We start from the raw sequence: 25,466 nt of genomic DNA, 5'->3' as shown, positions 1-25,466 counted from the left end.
GAACCCGGAACACCAGGATTTGTGCTTCTGTTCACAGTTACCACTTTCTGATACAAGACATTCCACCCGGAGTAATACAGAATCTGGCACATGCCAAGACTAAAGAACATAATTTCATTTGTGGCAGTCAGTATAGACTTGCAGAAAACAGATAGCACTAAACTAATTAGGTATTTTATGTGAGGCTTTTTTTTCCAAATAAAAGCTTTACACTTGATATAATACAGTCTTACAAGATATTTTTTCTTGTTACTGCAGAATAACATTTCATTTAAACCCTAAAATATTGTAGAAGATTATTAAAGCAGTTATTACATAAAAATATAACTTAAGGATGCAAAATGTCTAGGGACAACTTTACATCTAGAATTCCCCCTTGATTCCTAAATATATAATTCTGGGGAATAGTATTTCCTCCAGAAAAATAAATTGGAAGGTCATGTCAGGTAATCAGACAAGGTGATCTCTCACTAAGATGACCATGGCTGAAATATTAAAAGACCAAGAAATTTAAAACAAAATTTAATTGGGAATATAGGGATTTAATGTAAGGAAATTTGAGTTAAACAAATCCAAAATGCAATTAAAAGGGTTTTTGTTTGTTTGTTTTCTTGCTTTTAAGTGAAACAAAACCACCACAATAATTGCAGTGGAATTTCCCAAAGGAGAATTTTTATATCACTGGAAAGTACAGTGAAAAAAAGAAACAACACAAACAGTTGTTCACCCTTCTATTTTGTCTTTCTGTTTGTTCACACAAAGTTTGAAATCTTTAATCTCTACAGAATTTCCTGGAAGCAAATGTTTCACAGGGGAAAATAATTCACCTGAACAGTGAAAATCCCTCTAGAAATTAGTTCATAAAATGGATGATCACTGGCTGTCTCTCATCCTTTACATGTTAAAAAAAAAAAACAATAATAATAATAATGCCAACAATCTCAGAATGTGAAAAGAGCATTTATTTCATAACAGAGATTCATACATTTACTCACTAGTCAATTTGAAATTCCTTTGAGTCTCATTACATACAAATGTTCCATTCAGCTGAATCACATTCTGTTCTCCCTGCTCTCAGAAAAGGCTCACATATGTGCACACTGTAAGATAGGAATTTTATAGATTAGAGGTCAAATTTATATGAAATCAAAATTGGAACATGTGGAATGCATTCAATCTGGGCAGCACGCTATTTTCTATAGCATTTAAACAGAGGCAGATAATGTCAGAGTAAAATAAAAAGTATACACATAAGCAATATTGCTGAATGGGAGATGGGTTACAGACATTCAAGAGTAAGAGCACAGCACCAAGCATAAAGAAAGTTTCATTCTCAGTAATCACATAACAGGAGGATTATTAAAATCCTTAGCACAGCATGAACATTTGGGATGGATCCATTTGCAATGTTAATAACTTCTGTGGCTTAAGGCAACTCTACTTGAACTAAAATGAGAAAGGTAGAGATGCAAGGTCTTTTTTCTTAAATTCTTATATCAACCAGCTCTCACTGAAGAGATTGCTGCAGTGTCTATTGTGTGTTTCAGTACCAATACAAGTCTTAGGGTAAATGAGATACATATCCTTGGAGGCCAAAATTTATTTTTCATGTGAGCATTAGGTCATTTAATGAGCTTTCTTGATCGAATGATAAGAAATAAGTTTTGGAGTCCTGTACTTTTATTGTCACAGAAGCATGGAGAGGCTTGAGTTGGAAGAGACCTTAAAGATCTCTTTAGAGACCTTAAAGATCATCTTAAAGATGTTTTCAATCCCTCTGCCATGGGCAGGATTGCCACCCACAGATCAGGCTGCCCATGGCCCCATCCAACTGGACCTTGAAAACCTCCAGGGATGGGGCACCCACAGCTTCTCTGGGCTACCTGTTCCGTACCTTCTGAGTAAAAAGTTGCTTGCTAACATCTGATCTAAATCTCCCCTCTTTTAGTTTAAAACTAGTTCCCCTTGTCCTGTCACCATCAGACTGTGTGAAAAGACAGTCTGCCTCCTGTTTATAAGCTCTCTTTAGGTACTGGAAGGCCGTAATGAGATCTTCCTGGTGCCTTCTCCTCTCCAGGCTGAACAAGGCCAGATCTTTCAGCCTTTCTTCATAAGAGAGGTGCTCCATCCCTCTAATCATCTTTGTGGTCCTTCTTTGGACCCTCTCTGACAGCTCCATCTTTTTCTTGTGCTGGGGGGCCCAGGCCTGGCCATAGTACTCCAGGTGAATCCTCATAAGGACAAAGTAGAGGGGAATAGTCACCTCCCTCACCCTGCTGGCCTTCCCTCTTTTGACGCAGCCCAGGACACTGCTGGCTTTCTGGGCTGCAAGTGCACTGTTAGCTCATGTCAAGCTTTTAATCCCCCAGGACCCCCAGGTCTTTTCTCATCAGAGCTGCTCTCAGTGAGTTCTTCTCCCAGTCTGTGCATATATCAGGGATTACCCCGACTCAACATCTTGCAACACCTGGCACATGGTCTTATTGAATCTCAATATGTTCACATGTATCCACAACTATAGTTTGTCCAGGTCCCTTTCTATGGCATCCCTTCCTTCTCCTGTATTAACTGCACCACATGGCTTAGTGTCTTAGTAGTCTTGACTCAGCTTTTTATTTCTTGTTTCTGTGGTGTTTTTCTAGTTCACCAATGGTGACTTAGCTTGTCTACAAGCACAGTGCAGGAAATAAATTAGAGCTCATCAGAGAGCAGCACTAATCCTTTTTGAAATGAATTCCCTGGAGAACAGCTTAGTGTCACACCTTAGGAAAAAAAACCTGCTCCCGTTTGCAACTTATAAAGCAAAACGAAAGTCTTTTTCTCTAAGCCAAGAAATACAAAAACTGATAATTTCTATAAAGCTCTACAAAAGAGCTTTTCAGTGAGGCATCTGGTATTAACTAAGCATGTGAGGCTAAAATTTGATCCTTCACCTGCATTGACCCCATGTAAGAATGTATTACTTGTGGGAGAAAGAGAGACAAAACTTCAAGACATACTTGTGCTTTTTTTTTTGTCAGGGCTGATTTAAGAGTAGGTTGCAACTGCAGCAAAATAGAACACTGCAAATTGTTTATTTGCTCAGTACCTTCCCTTCACAATGGCTTACTGATTGCTTCCTTGTCCACAGCAGCCCAGAATCTCTTAAAAAACAGTGTGTATTGCAAAGCATTGTCAGTATAACTTCCTCATAGCTTTGACACACATCTGGCAGGTTTCAGAAGCTTGAGAAGGGAAAACTTTGGCTCCTCTTTGATTCATCTGCTTAGGATTGTTTCATACACGGACACTGAGAAATAATTTGTCTCTTGATAACAGATGAAATTTAAAAGGAAAGTGGCTACATTTGCCTAATCTCATACTATTCGCTAGTAATACAACAATCTCAAGCGAATGGTGGGGAAATGCTTTGCAGGAGGAACTGATAAACCACACAGGTTTTAAAAGATCAGGAATATCTACCATTCCTCTCACTGTAGAGGGACACCTGCCAGCATTGTGTGTCAGATTTAAGTGCTACAATCTTTAAGTGCTTAGGTTTGTAATCTTTAAATGTTTACAGATAGAAACTGCCACAAAACAAAATAAAATGTCAAGGACACTGCCAGTGTCTTTGTTCTTGAATTAGCAGGGAAGGTGTGATAGAAAAGTGTCAGATCATCAGAGGAGGAACACCTCTCATCCAAAAAAAAAAAAAAGAAGAAGAAAAAGAAATAGCCCTCTCTTCAGCTCCCTTTTCCAAACCAGACCAAACCAACAAACCAACCCTCCTCTTTGATCAAATCTGAGGGAGAAATTCTCTCCTGACTAATCTGGCAAACAGCATAACCCTCAGATTCCGAGCTTGACACATCAATTTAAAGCCAAGAGTGCCATGTACCATGCCTACATGTTGGCTCAAGCTAGCCATTGTCCAGTGCTTTGGAAGAAAGAGGAACTGAAAATCAATCCAGTAGCCAAATATTACATCAAGAAGGAAAGCATTATAAACTTAATCTAAGCCTTGGTCTTTGGATTCAGGTTTACCGCCTCTCCAAATTCAAATCCATCAAATCCATCAAAATGGAGCTAAGGCCTTAACGTATTAACATAAATAGCACATCCCAGAACTTAGCATGGGAGTTTCATAGCCATATACAAAACACACAGATTGGTGTGATCTGTCACTGGAGATTGAATTTCAAGCATTTAACCTAAAAAGCAGTCAGTAAGATCTGAAAACTGCACAAATGTTCATGGAAAGTAAAAGAAGTCAGTAAGAGGTTCTATACTCGTTTCCTTCCTTTTTAATCAGTATAGTACGTTCTTTTTTTTCACCTATCACAAATGAAGTGTCATGTGTGATCAGTGTGATGTGTACATGCAGTTTTCTTCTGGTTGGACTGCTCCCTCTGCAGGCATATCAATTTGAAGTGCTTTTCCTAGTGTGAAAGCAAATAGAATGAAGACTTTCATCAAAGAAAAGTTTTATTTTGTCAAGAGATACCATCTGTTCATGACACTGTTGTTAGTATATTGGATGAGTGATAGCTTATCAGAACATTTCTACCTTTTGCATTTGTCTGCACAGATATCATTTAAGAGCATTTGCTAAACTTGGTTCAGAATTTTCTGTGCCTGTAACTTAAAAGTTGTTTGTTTTTCTTTTTGAAGAGATGAGAGTTTTCTAATGAAAATGTGCTGGATATGTGCCTATTCATTTGTACTGTTACAGACTGTGGGGAAAAAGCTGCCTTTCATGCCCCTGTGCCTTGCCCCCACCAGCAACGTGCTCTGGCCCCCATCTCCTTCCACTGGGCTTGTCTGCAGCAGGCAGGGCAGCATGGTACTCAGAACTGCTCACATTCCCACTGGCCTGCCAGCTGCCACCCTGGGTTTGCTAACTTATTAGGGGATGAGCCCTTCTGTTTTTTTCCTCACTGTTAACTGAGAAAAAAAAAGTATAAATTGACCTCTTTTTTTTAACCTATAAAGCAAATGTTTGTAGCATTTATTTGCTTTCTTTTATTTTTGCTTGGTTGTTTGACCAACTGCTTTTTGAGTGTATGAAAAGTGTACTAGTTAGTTAGTGGTAAATTACTGATGTTATTATGACTGCTTTCAGGGAGAACGTGGACTGAAAGGCTATCGTGGGCCCCCAGGACCAATGGGAATCGGAGTGGTTGGTCCTAAGGTTGGTACTACATCATCTTGAAGTTTCCTACTTTGTTGTAATGCTGGCTGCCAGACTCTCTAATCTCTCTGACACCAGAATAGCTCCTTCAGTTACTGATTCATGTTGGTGCAACTGCAGGAGAAATCAAGCTTTAAAGCATGGGGATTGACTATACATTTCTGCTGCCTGGGTTAGGAAGGAGTACTGCCTGAAAACTGCATTTGCAGCTAAAATTTATGAGGTCACAGCTTTAGATTACACAGAGCTAATAATTGAGTTAAATGACACATTTATTCCTTTTGCATCTATTATATTTCCAAGATATTCTTCTGTGGGTGAAAATATGTTAAATTTGGATTTTATGTTTGCTTTTTTTGCTCACTGAAATTGAATCCTGTTGGCTTCATTTGTAAAACCATTAGGAAAGAAACATAAAGCCAAAACATTAATTCTATAAGGAGCCAGCATGCAACATCTGGACAAACTTTAATTTCCTCCACTAAAATGAATGATAATTCAAAAAGGAAAAAACTGCTGCTAAGAAAGATAACTCAGTTCATGCCCGTATTTCTGTATCATGAATGTATCCATTCATTATTTTTACAAAGTCAATGGAGAAAACATGGGATTTCTATATATATTTCTCCACTTAAGTTAAAACGTGTATGTCTTTGTAACTGTTTCTGTAATTTCTTTAGCAGACACAATAACAGAAGTCTCCACGGCTGTTTTGAATAAATAGGCGTCTGAATAGAGAAATGTTATTACCAACCTGATACAGAAATGCAGTGAACAATAGGGCATGAAAGTTTTCTCAGGATGTACATATGACTTTGCATTGCTTTGTGAAAGCTATAGCAATTTCAGTACCTCAGTAAATCATATATCCAGTCAGTTTAGAAAGAGTAATTTTGGTAAGAATCGGTTTAGGCTGGGTCTCAAAGCCAACAAAATGTGTGACAATATGTAGTGCTCAGCCCAAAGCCTTCAAGAATGAAAAATATATTCTCTATGTGAAAATGATATTTTGTTTTCAGGGCTGAGGACCATCTTGTATCATCCAGTTCTTGAGATAAGATTTTTAGAACAATGTTTAGTGTGAACCCCTGCTGATATAAATGTAGCTTAACGGTAGTTTTTACAAGAGATTCTGTGAAAGTGTGTCGCAAAATTTTGTCTACGGATCCGTAGGAAGACTTTACCTGTTTTCTACTGTAGCCATAAAAATCAGCAGGTGTTGCTTTGGCTGTTGCCACTTAAGATTTTCTGAACGAGTGATGCTCCCAGAGACCGTGGCTTGAAATACACGCCTATGCAGTGTGTAAGAGCTAGCGTGTCTAGCTTTATTGCTTTACTGCTTGTCTCTGTGTGTAGTGATTGCACAGAGCAGTTGGATAAAGTTGGCTTCTGTTGGTTTCTACCCAGGAAAGGAATGGGAAAATCATCACGCTGTTTCATGGGCTTATTTTATTCTTTAATTGTTTTCTGCTTAATTGTTCCTTTACTTTCCTGAGAGTTTGCTAAGTATAACTACTGAAACCTACCGTGTGAAAACCATAAGCCACAGAAGGATCGGAACTAGAGTCTTCAAAAAGGTTTTGCTTGTCCTTGCAGTGAATTTGAAATGACTTCTTTAGTGTTACCAGAAATAGAATTTATCTCCTAATCCTTCATTTTTTTGTCACACTGACTCTAATAGGGTGTTATGGGACAGAACGGAATGCCTGGTCCCCCTGGTCCTCCTGGCATCAGCATACAGGGAGATAAGGTAATCCAGTTTAATATAGTATGTTTCCAGTTTCTTTTTGTATCTCTTTGCTAGGAAGATTCATCTTTTTATTTTTTCTTCCTCTGTATATTCTGTTTGCCACTGAGTCACTGAACTCTTGCAAATATTCTTTGTAAATCATTCATAAAGTATGTAAAATTTACTTTAGATGTTGACTTTCATTACCGTTGACACCTGACTGCTCTCCTATTATTCTTATTGCTACAGATATATTTAACCTCTCTCATCCTTGTCACGTTTCATGGACTTGTTAGAGCACTGTCCAAAGAAAACATCTGGAGTTTGCTTTTGAGGCCCTTATGTAAAGACAGTAACAGAGAGCTACTGTATTTATCCAGAACAAGACAAACAACACGTAACTATAAGAACAGAAAAGAAATTAGCCAATGTCCAACGTATTCTTACTCACGTCATTACTAGCCTAGTTCCAGTCATATCAAAACATGCCTCCTTACAAGGAGAAAGGCAAACATGGTAACACATTCTCACTGTTAAAATTTAATGAAATGCCTCGTCATAAATGTGTGGAAACAACTCTGCAACTCTAAAGTTTTAAATCACCAGTAATTTGATAAGCAGTGCACTATTTCAGTTGGGTTAAGACAGATGTCTCACTATACCGCATACCACACTGGGCTGTAGAAACTAAAGCCACCATGGAATTTGTTGGCAAAATTGGTTTTCATTGCAAAATAGTGATGGGCTTAAATAAATAAATGAATAAATAAGTTTATGTTGCTACCAAATGTTTCATAGGATAATCTTTCTTTTATTCAGGGTGGAATTTCATGCAAGCTTAACCAGGAAAGCATTATTCCTGACTTTGTTTTCATCAGTACTTACTCCAACTTCAGCTTCAATGTCTTCCATAATAATGTTAATCATTTCCTTTTTATACAAGCAGAGAGAACTTTCTTTCTTCACTGTGAAGTGTTTTATAAGAACATACTTTACCACATTCTCCCCTTTCTCATCTTTTCTCATTATTATATAACTCTCTTCAACAGATTCTGATTTATCACATTTCAAGACTCCTAGACAAAGATCTGTCTGTGGTTAGAGTCATCTGACTGTCTGAAACTTTGGTTTTGATCTATCTGCACCTTTCTTCTATTTTAATGATTATTAGTGTCCATAAAGATAATAGGTATTCTAATGCAATAATGTAGGTAACTTCTTCCATCCTTTACTGAATTTCAGAAGCCTATTTGCACTATTCTTGAAGAAAGCAGAAATGTTTCTGCCATCTCTATGTGCTTTATAGTATAGGAAAACTGTTTCTGCCTGGCTTTAATAGACATTTTTCTTGTGTTCCCAGAATCTAATACTTGGAATATTTCTTTGTTAATTTCATAGTTATGGAGGTTAGTTATAAAAGCACAATTCCCATTCTGAGCAGAAACATTTCATGACTCAATTTAATGCAGGAATAGGTATATTGATCACTGCGTATTTTTTCTCTTCCTGAAGAAAAATTAAAGTCAAAATATTTTTAGTGGGTAATAGGTAGATACGCAGATATGCAGACACACAGAGGTTTGGATGGTAGTAATGGCACTGCTATGAATAATATCTATCAATACCCGTTCCCTCCATTCCTCGCTTGTTGAACATCAATCTCTTACATCTGTCTTTTTGTCTCCTCACAAACATCACAAGCTTCATATTTTATGGCCGTTCTTCATCAGCTTAAAGCTACTATACTCCTCAGTTTTGAACTATCAATATTACTCCAAGTGTATTCTTAGATATACATGGAGTTCTGTGGGCACACGGTAAGAATGGAATGTCAAAAATGAGATGGGTTACGTTAATTACTTTAATATCAGCATCCATTGGTCTTTTTTTTGTGTGTGCTTGGTTTCCTTTCAAAACCACAGTCTAGACATTCTCAGGTCTGCACTCTGAGAATGGCATTTTAACATAAAAGTCTACTTATTGATCAGTGATCTACCAGGATATTATGGTCAAGGATTTATGGGTCCTTCTTTAGATGAATACTGCTTTAATTTTTAGGATAAGACTGGTGGTCAATTTTGCGTTTAACTTTGTACATGCACTGAGCTGTCATAATGACAAATAATTAAAAATTTATGCAATATACTTCTTGCTTAGTTACTAAATGTTTTCTTATGGTATCTATTACAAATCCTTTCTGTTGATGATCAATTACACAAGTAGAGGAAGCAGGATTTGGTTCTGCAGTTGACATTTGAAGGATAAAATTCACGTGTGTCTGTGATTAAAGTCAGCTGCATAGGCTTGATTTTTTTAGAAAAGTAGGTCTCTTTCGATTTTGTTGCCTAAATGCCATCCTAACTGGCAAACTGTCAAAGGACTTCAATAAATCTATAGTTTTCTTAGATCTGACATTTATTGTTAATGACAGACTACTGGAGTACAAAGCAGATTCTAATTCTGGTTCATGTGTTTGTGCTCTACAAATCTGTAAAGAAGTTAATCAGGCAGTTCTATCATGACTGATTAGGAAGAGCAGTCTTTCCCAGTGCTGGACAGCAAGCATTGAAACGGGCTGGCATGCTACTTCACTGTGTTTAAAAGTCATTTGCATTAATAACCTATATAGAAGACCTGTGAAGTACAATCCTGCTGAAAAGTAGCTTTAAGTTAATTAAATACTCACTGAGCATTTAAGAATGCCAATAAACTCCTTTGTGCATTCCACTGCCTTATTAATATTTCCTATTTGTAGGAAAACCCATTCTTTTTCCTAGTGCATTAGGTTTTTCCTAGTGCATTGCTGCAGTTTCTTTTCCAGTAGTCAACGTCTACTTAACAATGCCTGTTCTTTCTAGCTGTAAGAAATTGTGGAGTGCGGAAATGGGAGAGTTGTTCTTTTTCCAGAGGCAAGAAGTTAATGATTAGCAGGGCAGTGGTATGTAGTCCTGACAAGGAGCAGAGGTTTTGAGCTCCCTGTGTTGGGTCTAGTGGATCTGAGAGGTTCCCACAGGGTAGGGCTCTTCAGGCAGTGCCTTTGGTGAAGATGTGTTGGAGTGTGGTAGGTGCCTTTGCCTAGTACAGGGCAAAACCACAGCTCACCTGTGCAGTCAGAGGCTCCCATTTCAGCAGGTTCTCAGTGAAATCTGGGATTTGAACAGGAAAAAAAAGCACCCACTGACTTTGACTCCTAGTATACTGCCTCTTATAGGAAGGTGCATCTCACTGTCTAACTCCATGTGAACTTTCAGCTCAAGAGAGCCAATCATGGGAAGAGAAATTGTCTGACTTGGTTGTGCATCACGTAGCTGCTTCTCCACCTGAAGAAATCCGTAATTCTCTTATCCACTCCAGCAGAAATGATCAGTCCACCAGTTCACCAAAAGCACTGGTATACCTACTGTGAAGACTGGAGTCTTGAAAATTGTGTATTTCTCTGTCCACTATGAGCAGAATAGCCACTTCAGCCACTTTACCTATCCTAGTAGGAGTATGGGATGTGTGAGACAGTCTGAGCTCTTGACTGAAAAATATAACTCACTAGACTTGTACTGGTCTATGCAGATATGCCTAAGCTAGGTTTACTGCAGGCAATAGGTGATCTCACTGATATTCCCTAGAGCAGTTTCTAATATTTGCACAGGGCATTGCTGTTATGCTACAAATGTGAATTTGGGGGAAGTTTTTTTGTATCAGGGAATCTAAATGTCTCTAACTGTGCTTAAAACGTATACAGTATTTTATCTGAAAAGATTATTTACCCTGTTAAAGAGAACAGAACAGTTTCTGGAACCCACATGCTGTGAAGGATTTTCTGTACTTATTTTATGATAGCTGTGGTTTTCAGTGTGCTATGTCCTCATCCTGCTACTGTGAACATGCTTTTCAAGTCTCTGTTTGCACAGCAGGACATGCAGAACAATCCTTACAAAACAAATTTGCACTTTGTAGCCAGATTGATCCTGTCATCTGAAGTCTCAGCAGAAATGTGTTCTCTCCACATTGTGAAAAACAGAGACCTCATTTACTTAAAATCAGAAAAATTAAGTCAATCCTAAAGAGATCCTAGGTGTGTATGCCTAGAGAACCTTTGAGTTGGACTTTGTTTTCCCACTTGTAGGCTGGATGAATAACTGAACCTCATTGTGTGAAACTCACTACTTTTGTCTTTCATTCATGTCAGCGTAACGTCAATATTGTGTTTAATTAAACAGGAACGTAGTCTTCATTGTATACTTTATCAAAGTGCATTGTGATTCATACTCAATTGTTCATTTCTTCATTTCTTCAGATTCAGAGCAATTCTATGTTGAAAATTACACGTTTCATTTCCTAATACAAGTATCTGGCTTTCTGTATGATGCAGGATGTCATAAACTGAATAGACACAGCATGGATTCTACCTTTATTTTTCATTAAACTTACTTTTCATATTCTGTTTAGGGAGAAAAAGGAAATCCAGGTTTACATGGGCCAAAGGGGTCAATAGGAGTTGGCATTCCTGGACCAAAGGTAAATCCTTGCAATAAGGAAAGAAAGGTTTTATTTTCTTTATTGTTGATTTAATGTGACAGATCTTTGAAGATAGATAAAAAGCAAAGCAAAAAAGCAAAAAACTGCCTCATACAGTTGGCAAGACAAGTGCTTACCACTTATTGTCAGCTTTGGAATCTGTGAAAATCTTAACCATCACTAAGATCAGGCTCTGAAGTAATATATGGAACGAGCTCTTACCTGTTAGCAGGAGGAAATACTAGTAAAAACATGCATTCTGCTATATTCATATAGTTTTTAGCTATTATAAAATCAAAATGTCTGTTTATTTGCCAGGCTTTGACCAAAAATCTCTCCAAATTCTCAATTTTGCTGTTTGTTATTAAAAAAGCAGACTTGTCACCAAAAAAAAGTTTAGTTCAGTAGGAATTTTATTTACCTATTTTCTTCTGAATGTATCAAAAACCAAACAGATCTGTTTTTAGCATATTTGTGTGCATGAGAATACTAGCATCACCGTCATCTAGCATCAGTAGATTGTATTTGCTGTTTCTTGTGCTGACATTAATTTTGATGAGGTTAGATAGAATTCACAGACAAATAATGCAAAGTAGTACTATTAGCTGGATATTATGATTTTGTGAAAATAGACCAGCAAGTGTTTTCCAAGAGCTTACGTAGTGGAGATTTCCTTAACACTGTGGAGGAGCTATGCAATTTTCAGGTTTGAATAAGATCAGAATAAGACTCAGGGAGTCAAAAGGGTTCCACAGAATTGATAGCAATCATACTGGCAAATGCTGTAACAGGGAATGGTATCTAAATGATTCCATTGTCTGGGTAGCAATGAGTAACAATATTGAAATGGGCATTCCCTTCACAGAACTGAAATTTCACATGAAATATTAGGTGATCAGTAAATGCCAGAGAGAAGAAAAAAAAAAACTGTCGTGCACAGTCATCTTTTTGAAGACATTTCTAATTAAGATCCAGACTCCTTTCCGTAGTGTATTTCATACCTGCAGTAGCTGAAATGCAATAAGGTTGAACACCTTCTCTTCTAGGGGTTCAGATCTTCTCCAGATCTATTCACTCAAATTTAAAAAAAAATGAAGAATTTGTTTCTAATGACGTAACTATGTATTTTCCAATGTATGTAGCAATCCAGGTATCTCTTCTCTGGGCAAGCTCACAGTATTTCATGTGAGTTCTGCACAAAGCTGATGTGAGTTTCAATATGTTGGCATATTTCAAGCAGTTAAGTCTCTCCATAGATTTGCATTAACATGGGCCAGTTTAGAATTCAAGAAAATCAAAGAAGACTAAAAATTATATAATTTCATAATCAGCATAAATTTATCTTCACTCTTTACTGATAAAAATTTCTTGAAGGTATTTATGTTGACAGTACTTTCTTTCTCTAAGATGCTCTGCTTAAGTAAATCAGCCACAGGATAAAGCTCAGAAATTTAATCTTAAAAACTAGTTGAGCTATAATTCCAGCTCTTACTACCAACAAAACTGGAGTTGTGGATTGGGTTTAATGTGACTGATTTAAATTAGGGAGACTACGGAGATAAAGGTGATCCAGGAAGAAAAGGTGCTAAGGGAGAGATGGGAGACCCAGGGCCTCCAGGACCAAAGGTAAAAGACATTGTACATTACTTCATTTTACACAGCAGAAATGTGATGAACTTGGATTTTGGTAACTATCTCACTCTACACATTTTCAGGGAGCTTGGGGAGCAAAAGGTGAACCGGGTCTTTCAGTAAGTATGTATATGAACTAATTTAAATGTTAGAAATTTATTTTGGAATGTGTTTATAGATTTTGTGATATTAAACAAGGCTGATATAGGGGCACTGTATTCCCTGCATTGGTGTAGGTAAATAAGTTGACCATTTCAGCATTCTTAAAACACACAGCGGGTTAATTAATACTTTTTTTATTTTTTTCAGAGAGAAGAGGTCATAAGACTTATCAATGAGATATGTGGTAAGCATCCCAGTATGGGAAAAAAAAAATAGCTCTAAAACTGAATTTATGTTGCTTGAATGGATATCTCCTCTTCATGTTTGTGTGACTGTAAATCTGTTATTTGAGTTCAATTCATTTATATAATTGGAAGGTGGTTTCTCACAAAATATCTGAAATGGTTCTTCTTCCAGGTTGCGGTACCAGATGTAGAATAACACCGCTGGAACTTATATTTGTCATTGACAGTTCAGAAAGTGTCGGACCAGACAACTTCATCAGTACCAAAACATTTATGAAAACAGTCATTGATGAGGTTTCGGCCAACCACGCTAAAACTCGCATTGGCGTTATCAACTTCAGCCATAAAGTGGAGTTGGTATCTTCTCTAGAGAAATACACAACCAAAGAATCTCTGAAATCTGCTGTTGATAAAATGCTCTACTTAGGAGAAGGCACGTATACAGCTTCTGCCATTAAAAAAGCCATTAACCTATTTCAGGCAGCACGCCCAGCAGTAAGAAAAGTTGCTGTGGTAGTAACAGATGGACAAGCAGACGCTCGTGACGAAGTGCACCTGGAAACGGTAGTAAGGGAAGCACATGCTGCAAATATTGAGATATTTGTCATTGGAATTGCTCAAGAAACTGATCCACATTATGGTGATTTCCTGAAAGAAATGTATCTCATTGCAACAGACCCTGATGAAGACCATTTTTACCCGATAGAGGACTTCAAGACACTCTCAGGTAAAAGAAACTATGTAGGAGAATATTTGAAATAAGCAAATAAAAGTGTTTGGCCTTCCCCAAACAAGTCAAGGCAGTCCATACATGCTCAGTGAATGGCAGCTGATGCCTGTCTTTTGGACACAGATTGGTTTTCAGTGTCCCTTGCTCTTTGGCCAAATGAAACTTTTGGCAAACTTTTACCTCTTGTAGAAACAATGAAAACCAACAAACAATGATTTTCAGAGTTGAGGCCTTCTTTGGGGCACTTCTCTTTGCTGAGAGCTTCCATCAGCTTTCCCTTACACAGTGTGTAGAGCCACAGATTCAGCCCCAAAAGAATTTCCTTCCATCTTGGCACACCATCTCTGTCTCTTTCTCTTTCATATATGGCTGTCTCTGGCAGTCCCTTCACCATCTTTTATATACACTCATTTTCTTTTAAAAGTCATAGGAAATTCTAGGCTTTCATCCTGATTCTAGGGTGGTGAAGGAATATCAACAAGGGGATGAGGTCTGCTTTATTCTGCATTATTTATTTCAAACAGACTTGAAAAATCCTGTGGCCATATGTGGAATCAGAGATAAAAGACAGAGGAAACCTATAATAACCAGTGGAAGAAACAAACATTGGTTTCAACTAACTGCAGTCTAACCCTATAAACTATATTTATCCTGAGCATAAACTCATTTTGCTACACTGAGCCTGTGGATGGGCTTAAGTTAATGCGTTTAAGGCATTAATGATGAGAACAGAATCTGCACTAATGTTCTGGTGCCAGCTAGGATTAAAATTACAGCTCTAGCTCTGGCTCCAGCATTCAAGTATTCCCAGTCACTGAATATATATATATATATATATATATATGTATATATATATATATAATTTTTTTTTTTTTTTTTTTTTTTTTTGTGAGAAGAAATAGGATCTGTAACTCAATTTATCTTCTTACTTTTTACACATAAACACATTCTTTCCATCGTCCTGTTTTTCTCTCTAGACTGTTGAGCTATAATTTATGCTTCAAATGAGTTTTGGTGTTTTTATCTGTTGTTTCCAAAAAAGAACTAGAGGTATTTAAAATCTGTTAGTTCTGAGAGTGCATTATTTTATTCATTCCAATCTGAGTTTTGGTATAACTTCAGAAAACAGTCTTTCACAAGTCACTGTCATTATAAGTTGTGGTTAATTCTGCACTAAAAGCTTGTGGAGAATCATTGTGACTTTTCTTTATTAGTCTTAATAAATTTCATCATTTGTTGATGTTTTCAGCTCTTGCAGATAAACTCATCACAAAAATCTGTGATAATGTGTCTGAAATTTACAGTAGAAAAGAAAATGTTCTATCGCCACCTCCAAGTCCAGAACCTGAATTGCCTAATGAAGTTACTAACACTCAGTTGACTCGAGTGACAATTTCAGAGACTTCAGTGCCCCATAAAGAAGGAATCAGTTACTCAGTAAGTTACTGAATGTTTTTTAAAAGGTGTAGCTCTTTGTTGACATTCATATGTTATTACACCATTTGCCAATCTTTTAATACATGGGTAATATCTCAAAAAAATCTGAAGAGAAATTTAAAGTTAGAGTGAACTTGTTTAAAATAGTTTACAAAAAAAAAAAAAAAAAAGAAGGTAATAGTGTGTCATTGTTGCAATAAATGACAACAATCTGTATTATTGTATTTCTGATTCATTTTCAAAGTGAATTGGAAATATTTCAGATGCGCGCCTATGCAGGCAGATAGTGTGCAAGGCATTTATTTATGCAACTGTCAGTGCAAAGTTGCTTCTCCTGGTGATGCCCTGTAAGTATCATTAAGCTTCCAGCTTTGCTTGGACTGTGTTTCCAGGACTCCTTGCTCACATTACTCTTCATTCTCCAGTTTTAATTTCTCCTGTCCTGTGTTTGTCCATTCTCCGACATGGAGTTGTTGTACAGACAGAGAGGACAGGTGGTTTTTTAGTGCAATAGATAAATATTTTCTGCAGGTGTGCATCAACTTAATTCTCTTAATAGGTCTTTGGTATTTTTCAGTCGCTGTCTTAGTATCAGAGGACATTTGTCACCTTTACAGTAGTTCAGTACAAACACTCTAGAGTGTTTTAATTGCTTTGCCTGAAAATAGCTGATGATAAACATGGAACAGATGCTTGCCTCCATAATGTGCTGAAATAAATTTTGAAATATTTTCTGTATGATCCTCCGTAGCTGTGTGGAATGGATATTGTAGGCCACTGTACCAACATTTAAACATTAAGTGAATTGAATGCTGTATATAAATATTACTGATATATGGTGAAGTCAGTGAACTCCTCCATTATTAGCCAATACTAACCCTTTGGATCATTGTGTGTGTAATATGATTGGTAATTACATAAATCAACTTCACTTTCAAAGTTCAGTCTCATTTCCCTGAATGACAGATACAGTCTAAGTGATTTAGGTTTGGGCCCTGTAATACCTCCATGCAGATCTGTGTGACACAGAGGATCAGCTTTGTACCTGCATCATTAAGGAAAATAATAGGGAAAATAAATGTCAAGCTGGTATTATAGATGCTGACATTTATATATTTTATTATAAGAATCACAAATATGAATAGTTCTAACTAATTAGATGCTCATATGCTTGGATCTGATTGGCTTTGGTTAGTTATAGCTGAATCTTAATAATTTAATTACCATCACAATAAACATTATCTTTTTGTACATCTGTGAAATGCAACATTGAAAGGATTGGATGAACTGTCTATTCACATTTCAGTTAGACTTTGGGTTTCAAAGTACCAGTGGCTAAAAGGAGTTTTCTTAAACTGAGTGACACGTCAGTACAGTCCTGTAAATGGGAAGATGTTAAATATAGTATCGAGTTTCTTCCTTCCTGGTTTCAGTAGATTATGAGATGTATGGATAAATGCAGTCACTTCTACCATACTTTACTAAGAAACATGCAGAGCTTCTTGAATATAGTAAAACACTGGAGAGGCACATTTTTAGATAATAATCTTCACCTGAAGAGGTCTGTTACCTTCTGAACATTTTGGTCAAGGAAAACCCTACAATTCTGATAATAAGCAAGTGGATGTTAGGCAGCCAGAAACAGGAAAAAGAGTGATTTGTCACTTGATTTAAGACAGCAAGTATGCATCTCTTGAGACAATCTTAGTATTGGGATGTGATTTCCTCAACACAAGATTTGCACATTTTTGCTGCATTCAAGGGATTCCACATTTAGAAAAATCTTTGGATCATCTTTGATGAATGTGTTTTTCTATCAGTAACATAACAAGTATCCTGTTCCTCTTGCCTACCATTTCCCTTTCTTTGACAGACTTGATTTCAGCTCTTTACCAGCGAGTGTAATAGACATCTGAAAGCAGAGACTTACCTCATAGTTCCTTGCTTTTTTAGTTTATATTACAAATAAGCACTGGCTGAAATTTTACGGCAATGGAACTAATTCAGCTTAGTGACTAAATGGAAGGAATTACTTTATCTTCTCATTTAGCTGTCAGCACCAGAAAATGCATTTGTTAAAATCATGGTCTCTTACTGAGAAATCACTAGAACAAGGTCTGAACCCACCTGCCATTATTGCGAAGTAATGTGTGTAAAAAATACAATTACTTTCCTTTATAATGCTCTCATTCTTTTTCTCTTCACACTTGAGCTCTGACAGAATGTTAACAGATTTTGACTCCTTTTGCAGCATAGCCCACCACAGACCAGGTATACCAAGCCGCTGCCGTCTGCTCAGGATCATACGGTGACCACCTCTGTTCTCAGAGAATCGAGATTCCCTCCATTTTCCAACACAGATGAAATCAGACGTCAGAGTCCAGTTGTCAACCCTCTGCTCAATATTACCGCTGCTAAAGATCGCCACGCAACAGCACAGCAATCACAGGTAGCAAAACCTCAAAAAGGTACGTACTGTTGTCTGAATATTGGATAGCAGATCTGTACCAAAATCAACCAACCAAAAATCCCTACTCCCACCTTCATATAGTTACTGGATTTTATCATCTTTTGTTTTTCTGGGTGTTTTGGCTGCAGCCACCATACTCAGAGTTTCAAACCTATACAACAGCCCTTGTGTATTGATTGTGCTTAAGTATTTAAATGCCCATTTGAGTCTTGCATCAGAATTTAGGTAGCCTGATTCCAAACCAGTCATGTGTTTGTTTAGATCTATTCGTATATCTCATTAACTGAAATGGAATTTGGCTACAAATCTGAGCTGTGTATATATTCCAGGCATTATGAGGAAGAAAAAAAAAAGATGCTCTAAAAAAATAATGGACGGATAGGGTAACGTAATGGAGGGATAGGGTAATGTAACTGATACCAGAATCCAAGTTAACTTTTAAAGATATGCTTTCAGATCCCAGGTGCTTGGAACCTATGAAACCAGGTGATTGCCGGAACTATGTGGTGAAATGGTATTATGACAAGAATGCCAATTCTTGTGGCCAGTTCTGGTATGGAGGTTGTAATGGTACCAACAATAGATTTGAAACACAAGAAGAATGTCAAGGAACCTGCATTGATGAATAAGTAAGTTTTCTCTCCATCGCGTTCTTCTCCTTCAAGCACTTCTTTTCCAGGCTAAAAAGATATAATACTTAATTGTCTCCAATACTGTGCATACGTATTATTTACACCTTCGATCAGGTTTTACTCCTTTCTGAGATGGTGGGAGCAGAATTGCCCTTCATAGTCATGAATTTATACAGTGACACAGTAGTTGTCTACTTTGCTTTTTACTCCTTATCTTACAGTTTCTCATGTTGTATTTGAGTTTGTTGGGTTTTCTTTACTATTACTGAGAATTAAGGTGACATATTCACAGATCAAAATTCCAAGGCCTCATTTTAAGGATTAGCTGAAAAGCCATCATTTTATACGTGGATTTGGGATCATTTTTCTCATATGTACAATTTCACACTCTTCAAAACTCACTTTTCCTTTTCCACTCACACCTTATTCTGTCAACATCACAATGTTCTTCTACAATTTCTTGCAGTCACCCCTTTCCTTTTCTACTCTAGAGAAAGATAATATTGTCACAGACTTGGTCATCTCACTTTTTACTCCCTTCACTAGATCACTTATGATCATTTTGAGTAGGACAGACCATTGTAGCACGCATCTTCCAATGCCTTCTTTCCAGCAGCCATTTATTCCCTTTCCTTTTCACTGTTTCTAAATCAGAAGACTTCTCCTCTTGATCCAATATAATTTTCCTCTGGTGAGAGACTTTATCTTTTAGAAATCCAGACAGACTTACTCACTGCCTTAGGCCCACATACTCATTGAGCGATGGTCTTCAAAGAGCTTGCTTATCCATAGTGCATAATTTCCTTTACAAAAAACATTATCTCCTCCCCAGTACACTGTATTAAGTTCTGTTTCATCTTTCAGTACAGGAAAAATCTGTTGATATATATTCTATAGCATATTTCTTTCTGAACGCTCCAAGAAAACTAATCGATTCCTCATTCCTCTAGAAATTACTGCCATTTGGAGTTTTTAAAGCAAGAAGTTCATGTGTATTAAGGAAGAAGTGGCTGAGAAGAATCTAAAATGATGTGTGAACATGAATATATTGCCACCATGCTCCACTGCTTTCGCCACTGTGGAATTCACATTCATTAGATTCCTGCACAGCATATGTTATCTGTAACATCATAACAATAACTTTATTACACATACACATGCATGGGAACATACCTTTTCCCTTCAAACTCATAGTAATTTGATAATACTAATGTGGCAAGGATAAGATTTGATTTTTAGGATTAAAATGCTGGAAGTGTTCACACGGCATTTAATGGCAGAGGTCTCTTATTCTCTTGGAAGGAAAAAATGTGCTCTAGTTTTAAACAAGAGTAAATAGCTCTGACATTAGCACTCTTATGACAGCATTTAGTGTCATAATTTAAGATTTTCACTAATTAGACTACCTCTTGTGAATGTCAATGCCACAGCAAAATTAATTAGAGGGGAGGGTTTTCCCATTAAAGCACGTTTATATTAACACCAGTATAATCTTTTCACTTACAAGGGTGGGACTTTCATTTGAAATTACATTAAAACCAGGATTCTTCATGTCCTTTATGGCAAGTAAGCAAATTTCAGTTTCTCAGGGTCTCTGTGTTTAAATACATATGTATTTCACTCTGATAATATGCTATTAAGTAAAAAAGGAAAAGAACTGAAAAATGCATATAAATGTTTACGTACATTCTTTCTACTTTTAGCAATAATCCTAATGAATTATCATTAAAACTGAGAATTATGAGTCTGTAATTAAAATGGAAAGCAACATCTGATAACGAGTCTGGCATTCTTATTCCTTTGTAGACAAGAAAACCTATGATCTGTATATACAGTCTGAACAGATCTTAATACGTTTAAGCAATGCTTGCACATTTTTTTCCCCAGGTGCCCAAAAGATAGCATATACCATGCAAAATGAACTTCTTTATAGCAAACGAGGCACTAACCTTATTCTATGAAATGAGGTGCTTGAATTTTAGGAGAATTAAATACTTTTTTCAAAAAAAAATTAGCTTTGTTAGTGAGTTTCAAATTAGAAACTAAAAAACTGATGGTAGCCTCCAAAAATGCCACTGTTTTTATACTCAGAATGAAATATGATGGTCACTCAAGAAGAAAAACAACCATGAAGCCGCGATTAATCTTGTCTGGAAAAGAAGCACTGGAACACAAGGACAATACGTTGTGCTACATACTCTGTAGAAGCCTGAAAATGAAGGGATTCAGTGCTATAGAAGAATGCAACTTCAATGGGCCTGGTTGTTTGTTGTTGGTTTTTTTTTTAATCAGAAAAGTAAATAGCTTCAAAATATACTGCAAAGGATTGTCTCTTGTGATATCCAGCTATGTACAGGGCTGGGAATAATCAGCAAGTCAGACAAAAGGTTTCAAGCTAGTAAACTTCCTACTAGTGATGTGAAAAGATCATGGAAGGATTGAGTTCCTGCTCAGAAATACAGCTTGTGCAATATCACCCAACTATATCTGTGTGCTGGAGAATTTAATAGTGAACAGATGTCCAAATAAATTCAGCAAGATGGGAATAAACACAAAGTGTGAGGAAATGAAAGAACAAGAAGGTTTCAAAATGACTGAAAAGGTGGATTCAAAACTTAAAACAGTACTGAAGTGCAGTATCAACATACTTTCAAACTTGGAGGAGATATCGAGAGACTTTTCTCTTGGCTATGTCTCAAATCCAGTATCCAGAATTCAGTTTAGTTGGATGACAAAAGCAATTTATGAAATACTAAAACAGATGCAAACCTTTTTAATAGCAAGATTAGCACAAAATGACAAGAAAAAAGAAACATTGCATTGCATTCCATAACCATGTCACCTTTCATAAATACCAGCATTTTTTCATGAGGCTCAAACAGAGGAATAAATGATGCCCCCAAATGAACAAGAGGTGAATCTGTTTAAACAGCACTGCCCAGGTCATAGGGTGCCAAGTGTTTGTTTGGGCATCATCCTCCATGGGCCTTGGAGAAAAGACTTTGGATACTGCATTTCTTTAACTGTGCCTTCTTTATCCTCTTTACTTCTTCCATCTAACATGGACCAGATGTATTTATGAAACAGTGATTAAATGCTAAATCTCTGTATGATGCTGAACTGAACATCAAGGGAAAGTGTTTCCCTCCTCATGTATTTGTTTCCTGTTCTTTAGGAATCACATAGGAATTGTTAAGCTGTGGACTTACATATGGCACAGGTCTGTATGAAAACACTTCAGAGCTTTCATGCACAAAAATTGGCTTGGATCATATTCTTGCCCATAATAATGCTATGGAGTTTTCAATAGCAGCTGCCTACTCTTTGTCAGAGGTAAGCAACCTTTGTAACCAGCAGGCCCGTGCCAGTAGCTGTTACCCTCTGCACAGCAACAAAACCTGATCCGAGTTCAGCAGTCAGTGGGAACAGTTACTGAGCAGAGAGGGATTGATGCCCTTAAAACCAATTGTACATTAACAGGGATATATAACTGAAAGGAGAAAGGCAAACAACCTATAACAGCAGTAAAAAAGGCATGTATATATGACACAGAAGGGAACTTCCCAAGGGAAGGAAGTAATATATTTTAACACTGAAACAAAGCATACTCATCTCACCACCCTTCTATAGAACAGGTCATAAAAGCCAGAGTTTGCATAGCACCAGTCAGAATGGTGGGCAGAACTCCTGCCAGGATATCCTGCTCCTCTGGAAGGAAAGGGGGACATGAAAAGCAACACGGGAGCTGTGAGCAAGGAGGCAGGCACGGCTCAGCTCTGCCAGTAGCTGAAGGGAGAGGAGATGGCTGCAGAGCTGAGCAGCACCTGGGAGAAGGAAAACCTGCAGGTGCCAACATATTCCCTGCAATGCTGACAAAGTGCTGTGGGATTGTAGATGGTGGTGAATTTATCAGCATGGGACACCCACGTGACTTGTACTCCTTTTTTCTTTCCTTAAGCTCACTGAGGAGATGCTAGTAAGACTGAATGCTGTTTTCGTAGTGATGGCTTTAAAGCAAGAAGATAGAGCTGATGCAGGAGATTCTCTCTCATCAGGATTGTCTTAAATTTGTAAACATTCAGATCTAAGTTTGGTGAGACAACTTCTGCTTTCAGAGACTGTGAATAACACTTGCATTAGTCTGAACACATTGCATGAAATGTAGCTTGGGAAGCTGACAAAGGCCATAAAACCCAGCATAGCTGCTACAGAGCAGCTCTGAAAGCAGGATGTCTGCAACTAGTGGGGCAACAAATGCTCCACAACAAATGTCTGGGTAAACAGACACTGCCTGTTGTCTGCTAAAAATGAGATAACACTGGCAAAAGGGAAGAAAGACTTCGTTATTCACACTGAACGTCTACCAGCTGCTGAACAGAAGAGCTCTGCCTCCAATTTATAAATTGATTTTAGTTATGTGTTGTGGATGAGATCATATAACACTCTCATATGAAAGAAGCATTGCTGTAAGGTAAGGATTTAACAAAGGTTATACCAGACTGATGATATGAGGTCACTTGATTATGTACTGAACTGGGACAGACAGAACTGCTGGGGGAAACCCTCCTGTTGCACCATGAGGTTCAGAACGCAGCCCTTGGCCAACACTTTATGTCTACAGCATTCTTTGTGCAGCAGTCCTTCATGTCACTCAATAGTATAGAGCAAGTTAGCAAGCTGTAAGCAAAGTCTCTCAATCTCACAAGAATCTATGATGGAACACATGGCAGTTGCTGTTTGCAGTGATAAATGCTGGAGCTACTGGTGCTGGCCAAGTGCTGTTCTGTGCTGGAAAAACATCAGATCTCCAGGTATGGTTTTCTCTGCAGGGTGCTGGACTACAGCTGTAGGGAGTTTGGAGACAACAGTTATTCATTAAAACAACACCACAACTGCAACTACACAGACATCTGTTAGTTTTGATTTCTACTGAGCATCCAGGGTTTCCCCCCAGTTAATTTTTATCTTCCATGTCGTGCTCTCTGTCTCCATGAAGGGAGGAGCTGACGACACCTAACAGCGTGATGTTCAGACAATTGCTCATTAAAAACTCAAGTGCAAGAACCAAGTGCAATCATAGAATAAGGTTTTAAAGGTGCAGGGTATCAAAACAGATGAAGTTCGAAGTTCTTTCGGTCAGCTGAGGGGAAGAAGAACCTTGACATGAGACTATGAAGAATTTAGAGCTGCTGGGAACATTGAATACTGGGGGTGGAACAGAGCAGGACACACCGACCAGGTTTGCTTATGAGTGAAGTTAGTGACAATGTTCCTCTCCTTTCAGTGAGTGAGCACTTCATCCTATGAGGGGACAAACCAAGAGGGCATGGAGTTGCTGGGAGACAGAACAGAGATTCAAAGGAACCAACCAGCCCTGTGGATTTCAGGATGCCGAAGGGATGGGCTCACAAAGGCCATAGGCAGGTCTGTAAAACTAAGAACTGTATCCTGCAAACGCTTACCTCCTCAAGCAAAGCTGCAGTCTAAATGTCAGGAGATAAGCAGTTGTTCAAACCAACTTTGTATTTTAACAAACATTCCTGAGAAACTCACGTCTCAATCTAGTCAGATCTCCTTAATCTATAACCCTCAGGTTGACTCTTGCTTTGGTAGTGGCTCATTTAGGCAGGCTGATTTCAACAGTTTGTAGATTACTAACCTCATGTATGACCTTTTGCATCCAGACCTGAAGTGAGCCGCAGACACCTGAAGCGTGAAAATGACAAGCCAGGTTCTGGCATAAGCCTCTCAAAGAGAAGGCAATACCTTGAATGTGCAAAAGAATCAACTTTTTCATCCCAAGAGCAGTATGACACATCAGAGAAGCTCCAGGTGGAACTGGAACATTGGAGTTTGGCTCAGCACCGCTGCAGGCTCCAGCACCCAAGGCTTCAGCTGGAACCAAATAAGCCAAAGAAAGGTGGCTAGGGTTGCAGGAATATATATACACATATACTAGAAAGCTTGAAAAGCACAGAGTTCAGCCTACATTTCTGATGTGAGTATTCACCTTTCCTTTATAAATGACACCAAATACCACCCTAATGCCTAGAAATAATTTCTCATGATCCAGCTGCTTTTCTATGTCTATGTTATTTCCTAAGTGCAACAATGAAAATATTCACTTCAGGGCTCTGACTTTCTGATTCCTTTCACAGTTGTCAAAAGAAGTTACTCACCACACCACAACATTTGTAGAACCCAAAGGAGGGCCTCATAAAGGCAAAAAACTCTCAAAAAGGAGGGAAGGCTGCAGACCATTTTGCAGTGCATTGGAACCAGCAATGCACAAGTGCATCCACCCTGCAATCAGAGAGCCTTCAGTCCCTGGATGGAAAATATTGACTTAAATTCCTTTTAAACTCACATCAGTGCACAGAAAAGCAGTGTAGGAAATTCCCCTGAGCCTGCAAAGCTTTCAATAAGTGGCATTTCCTGTCAAATGTGGTGCATTTGGAACAATGTTGCTTTATCTCTGAGCATCAGCTACAGTCAGTTCACTCAGGATGCTGTAATAACATGGAGACAGTGAAAATCAGCACAATGAAGGAACAGCAGTCTGGCTATGTGGATCTGGTGCTAGCACCTGTAATTAATTTAACATTTTCTTTAAATAAAGTTTTCTGTGTAGCTTGCTACTTGCTAGTAGCATGCATAACAGAGAACTCAGCAAGCTTTCCACCTTTCCTGCAACCACCAAAACTAACGAACACACAAGGAAAGAGAATATTCTTATTGCACTCCACTGTACTGCCACACTACTGGTATACAGGGCGGGCAAATGAAGACAGACACGCAGTGTAT

General features: G+C 37.8%; 1 protein-coding gene across 5 annotated transcripts in view; it reads left to right on the top strand.

Annotated features, from left to right (window-relative positions):
- COL28A1 (collagen type XXVIII alpha 1 chain) overlaps window positions 1-25,216 on the top strand; it is a 63,201-nt gene extending 37,985 nt beyond the window's left edge. Inside the window, exons 25-38 of one of the 5 annotated variants that reach the window (XR_007378278.1) lie at window positions 5,105-5,173; window positions 6,855-6,923; window positions 11,346-11,414; window positions 12,960-13,040; window positions 13,130-13,165; window positions 13,356-13,392; window positions 13,566-14,120; window positions 15,373-15,560; window positions 17,812-18,028; window positions 18,487-18,659; window positions 21,838-21,995; window positions 23,947-24,086; window positions 24,347-24,660; window positions 24,821-25,216. Coding sequence is in view for 2 of the 5 variants with exons in the window: in XM_048951831.1 (XP_048807788.1) it covers window positions 5,105-5,173; window positions 6,855-6,923; window positions 11,346-11,414; window positions 12,960-13,040; window positions 13,130-13,165; window positions 13,356-13,392; window positions 13,566-14,120; window positions 15,373-15,560; window positions 17,812-18,028; window positions 18,487-18,659 (1,494 nt within the window). In the remaining 3 variants the exon portion in view is untranslated. The other 4 variants (XR_007378277.1, XR_007378276.1, XM_048951831.1 and 1 more) reach the window with 4 other exon arrangements.
- The last annotated feature ends 250 nt before the right edge of the window (window positions 25,217-25,466 follow it).

The sequence above is a fragment of the Lagopus muta genome, chromosome 7, assembly GCF_023343835.1.
Source record: "Lagopus muta isolate bLagMut1 chromosome 7, bLagMut1 primary, whole genome shotgun sequence".
Classification (NCBI taxonomy): Eukaryota; Metazoa; Chordata; class Aves; order Galliformes; family Phasianidae; genus Lagopus; species Lagopus muta.
The sequence above is the reverse complement of the archived record's forward strand: the minus strand, read 5'-3'. Positions and strand labels throughout refer to the sequence as shown.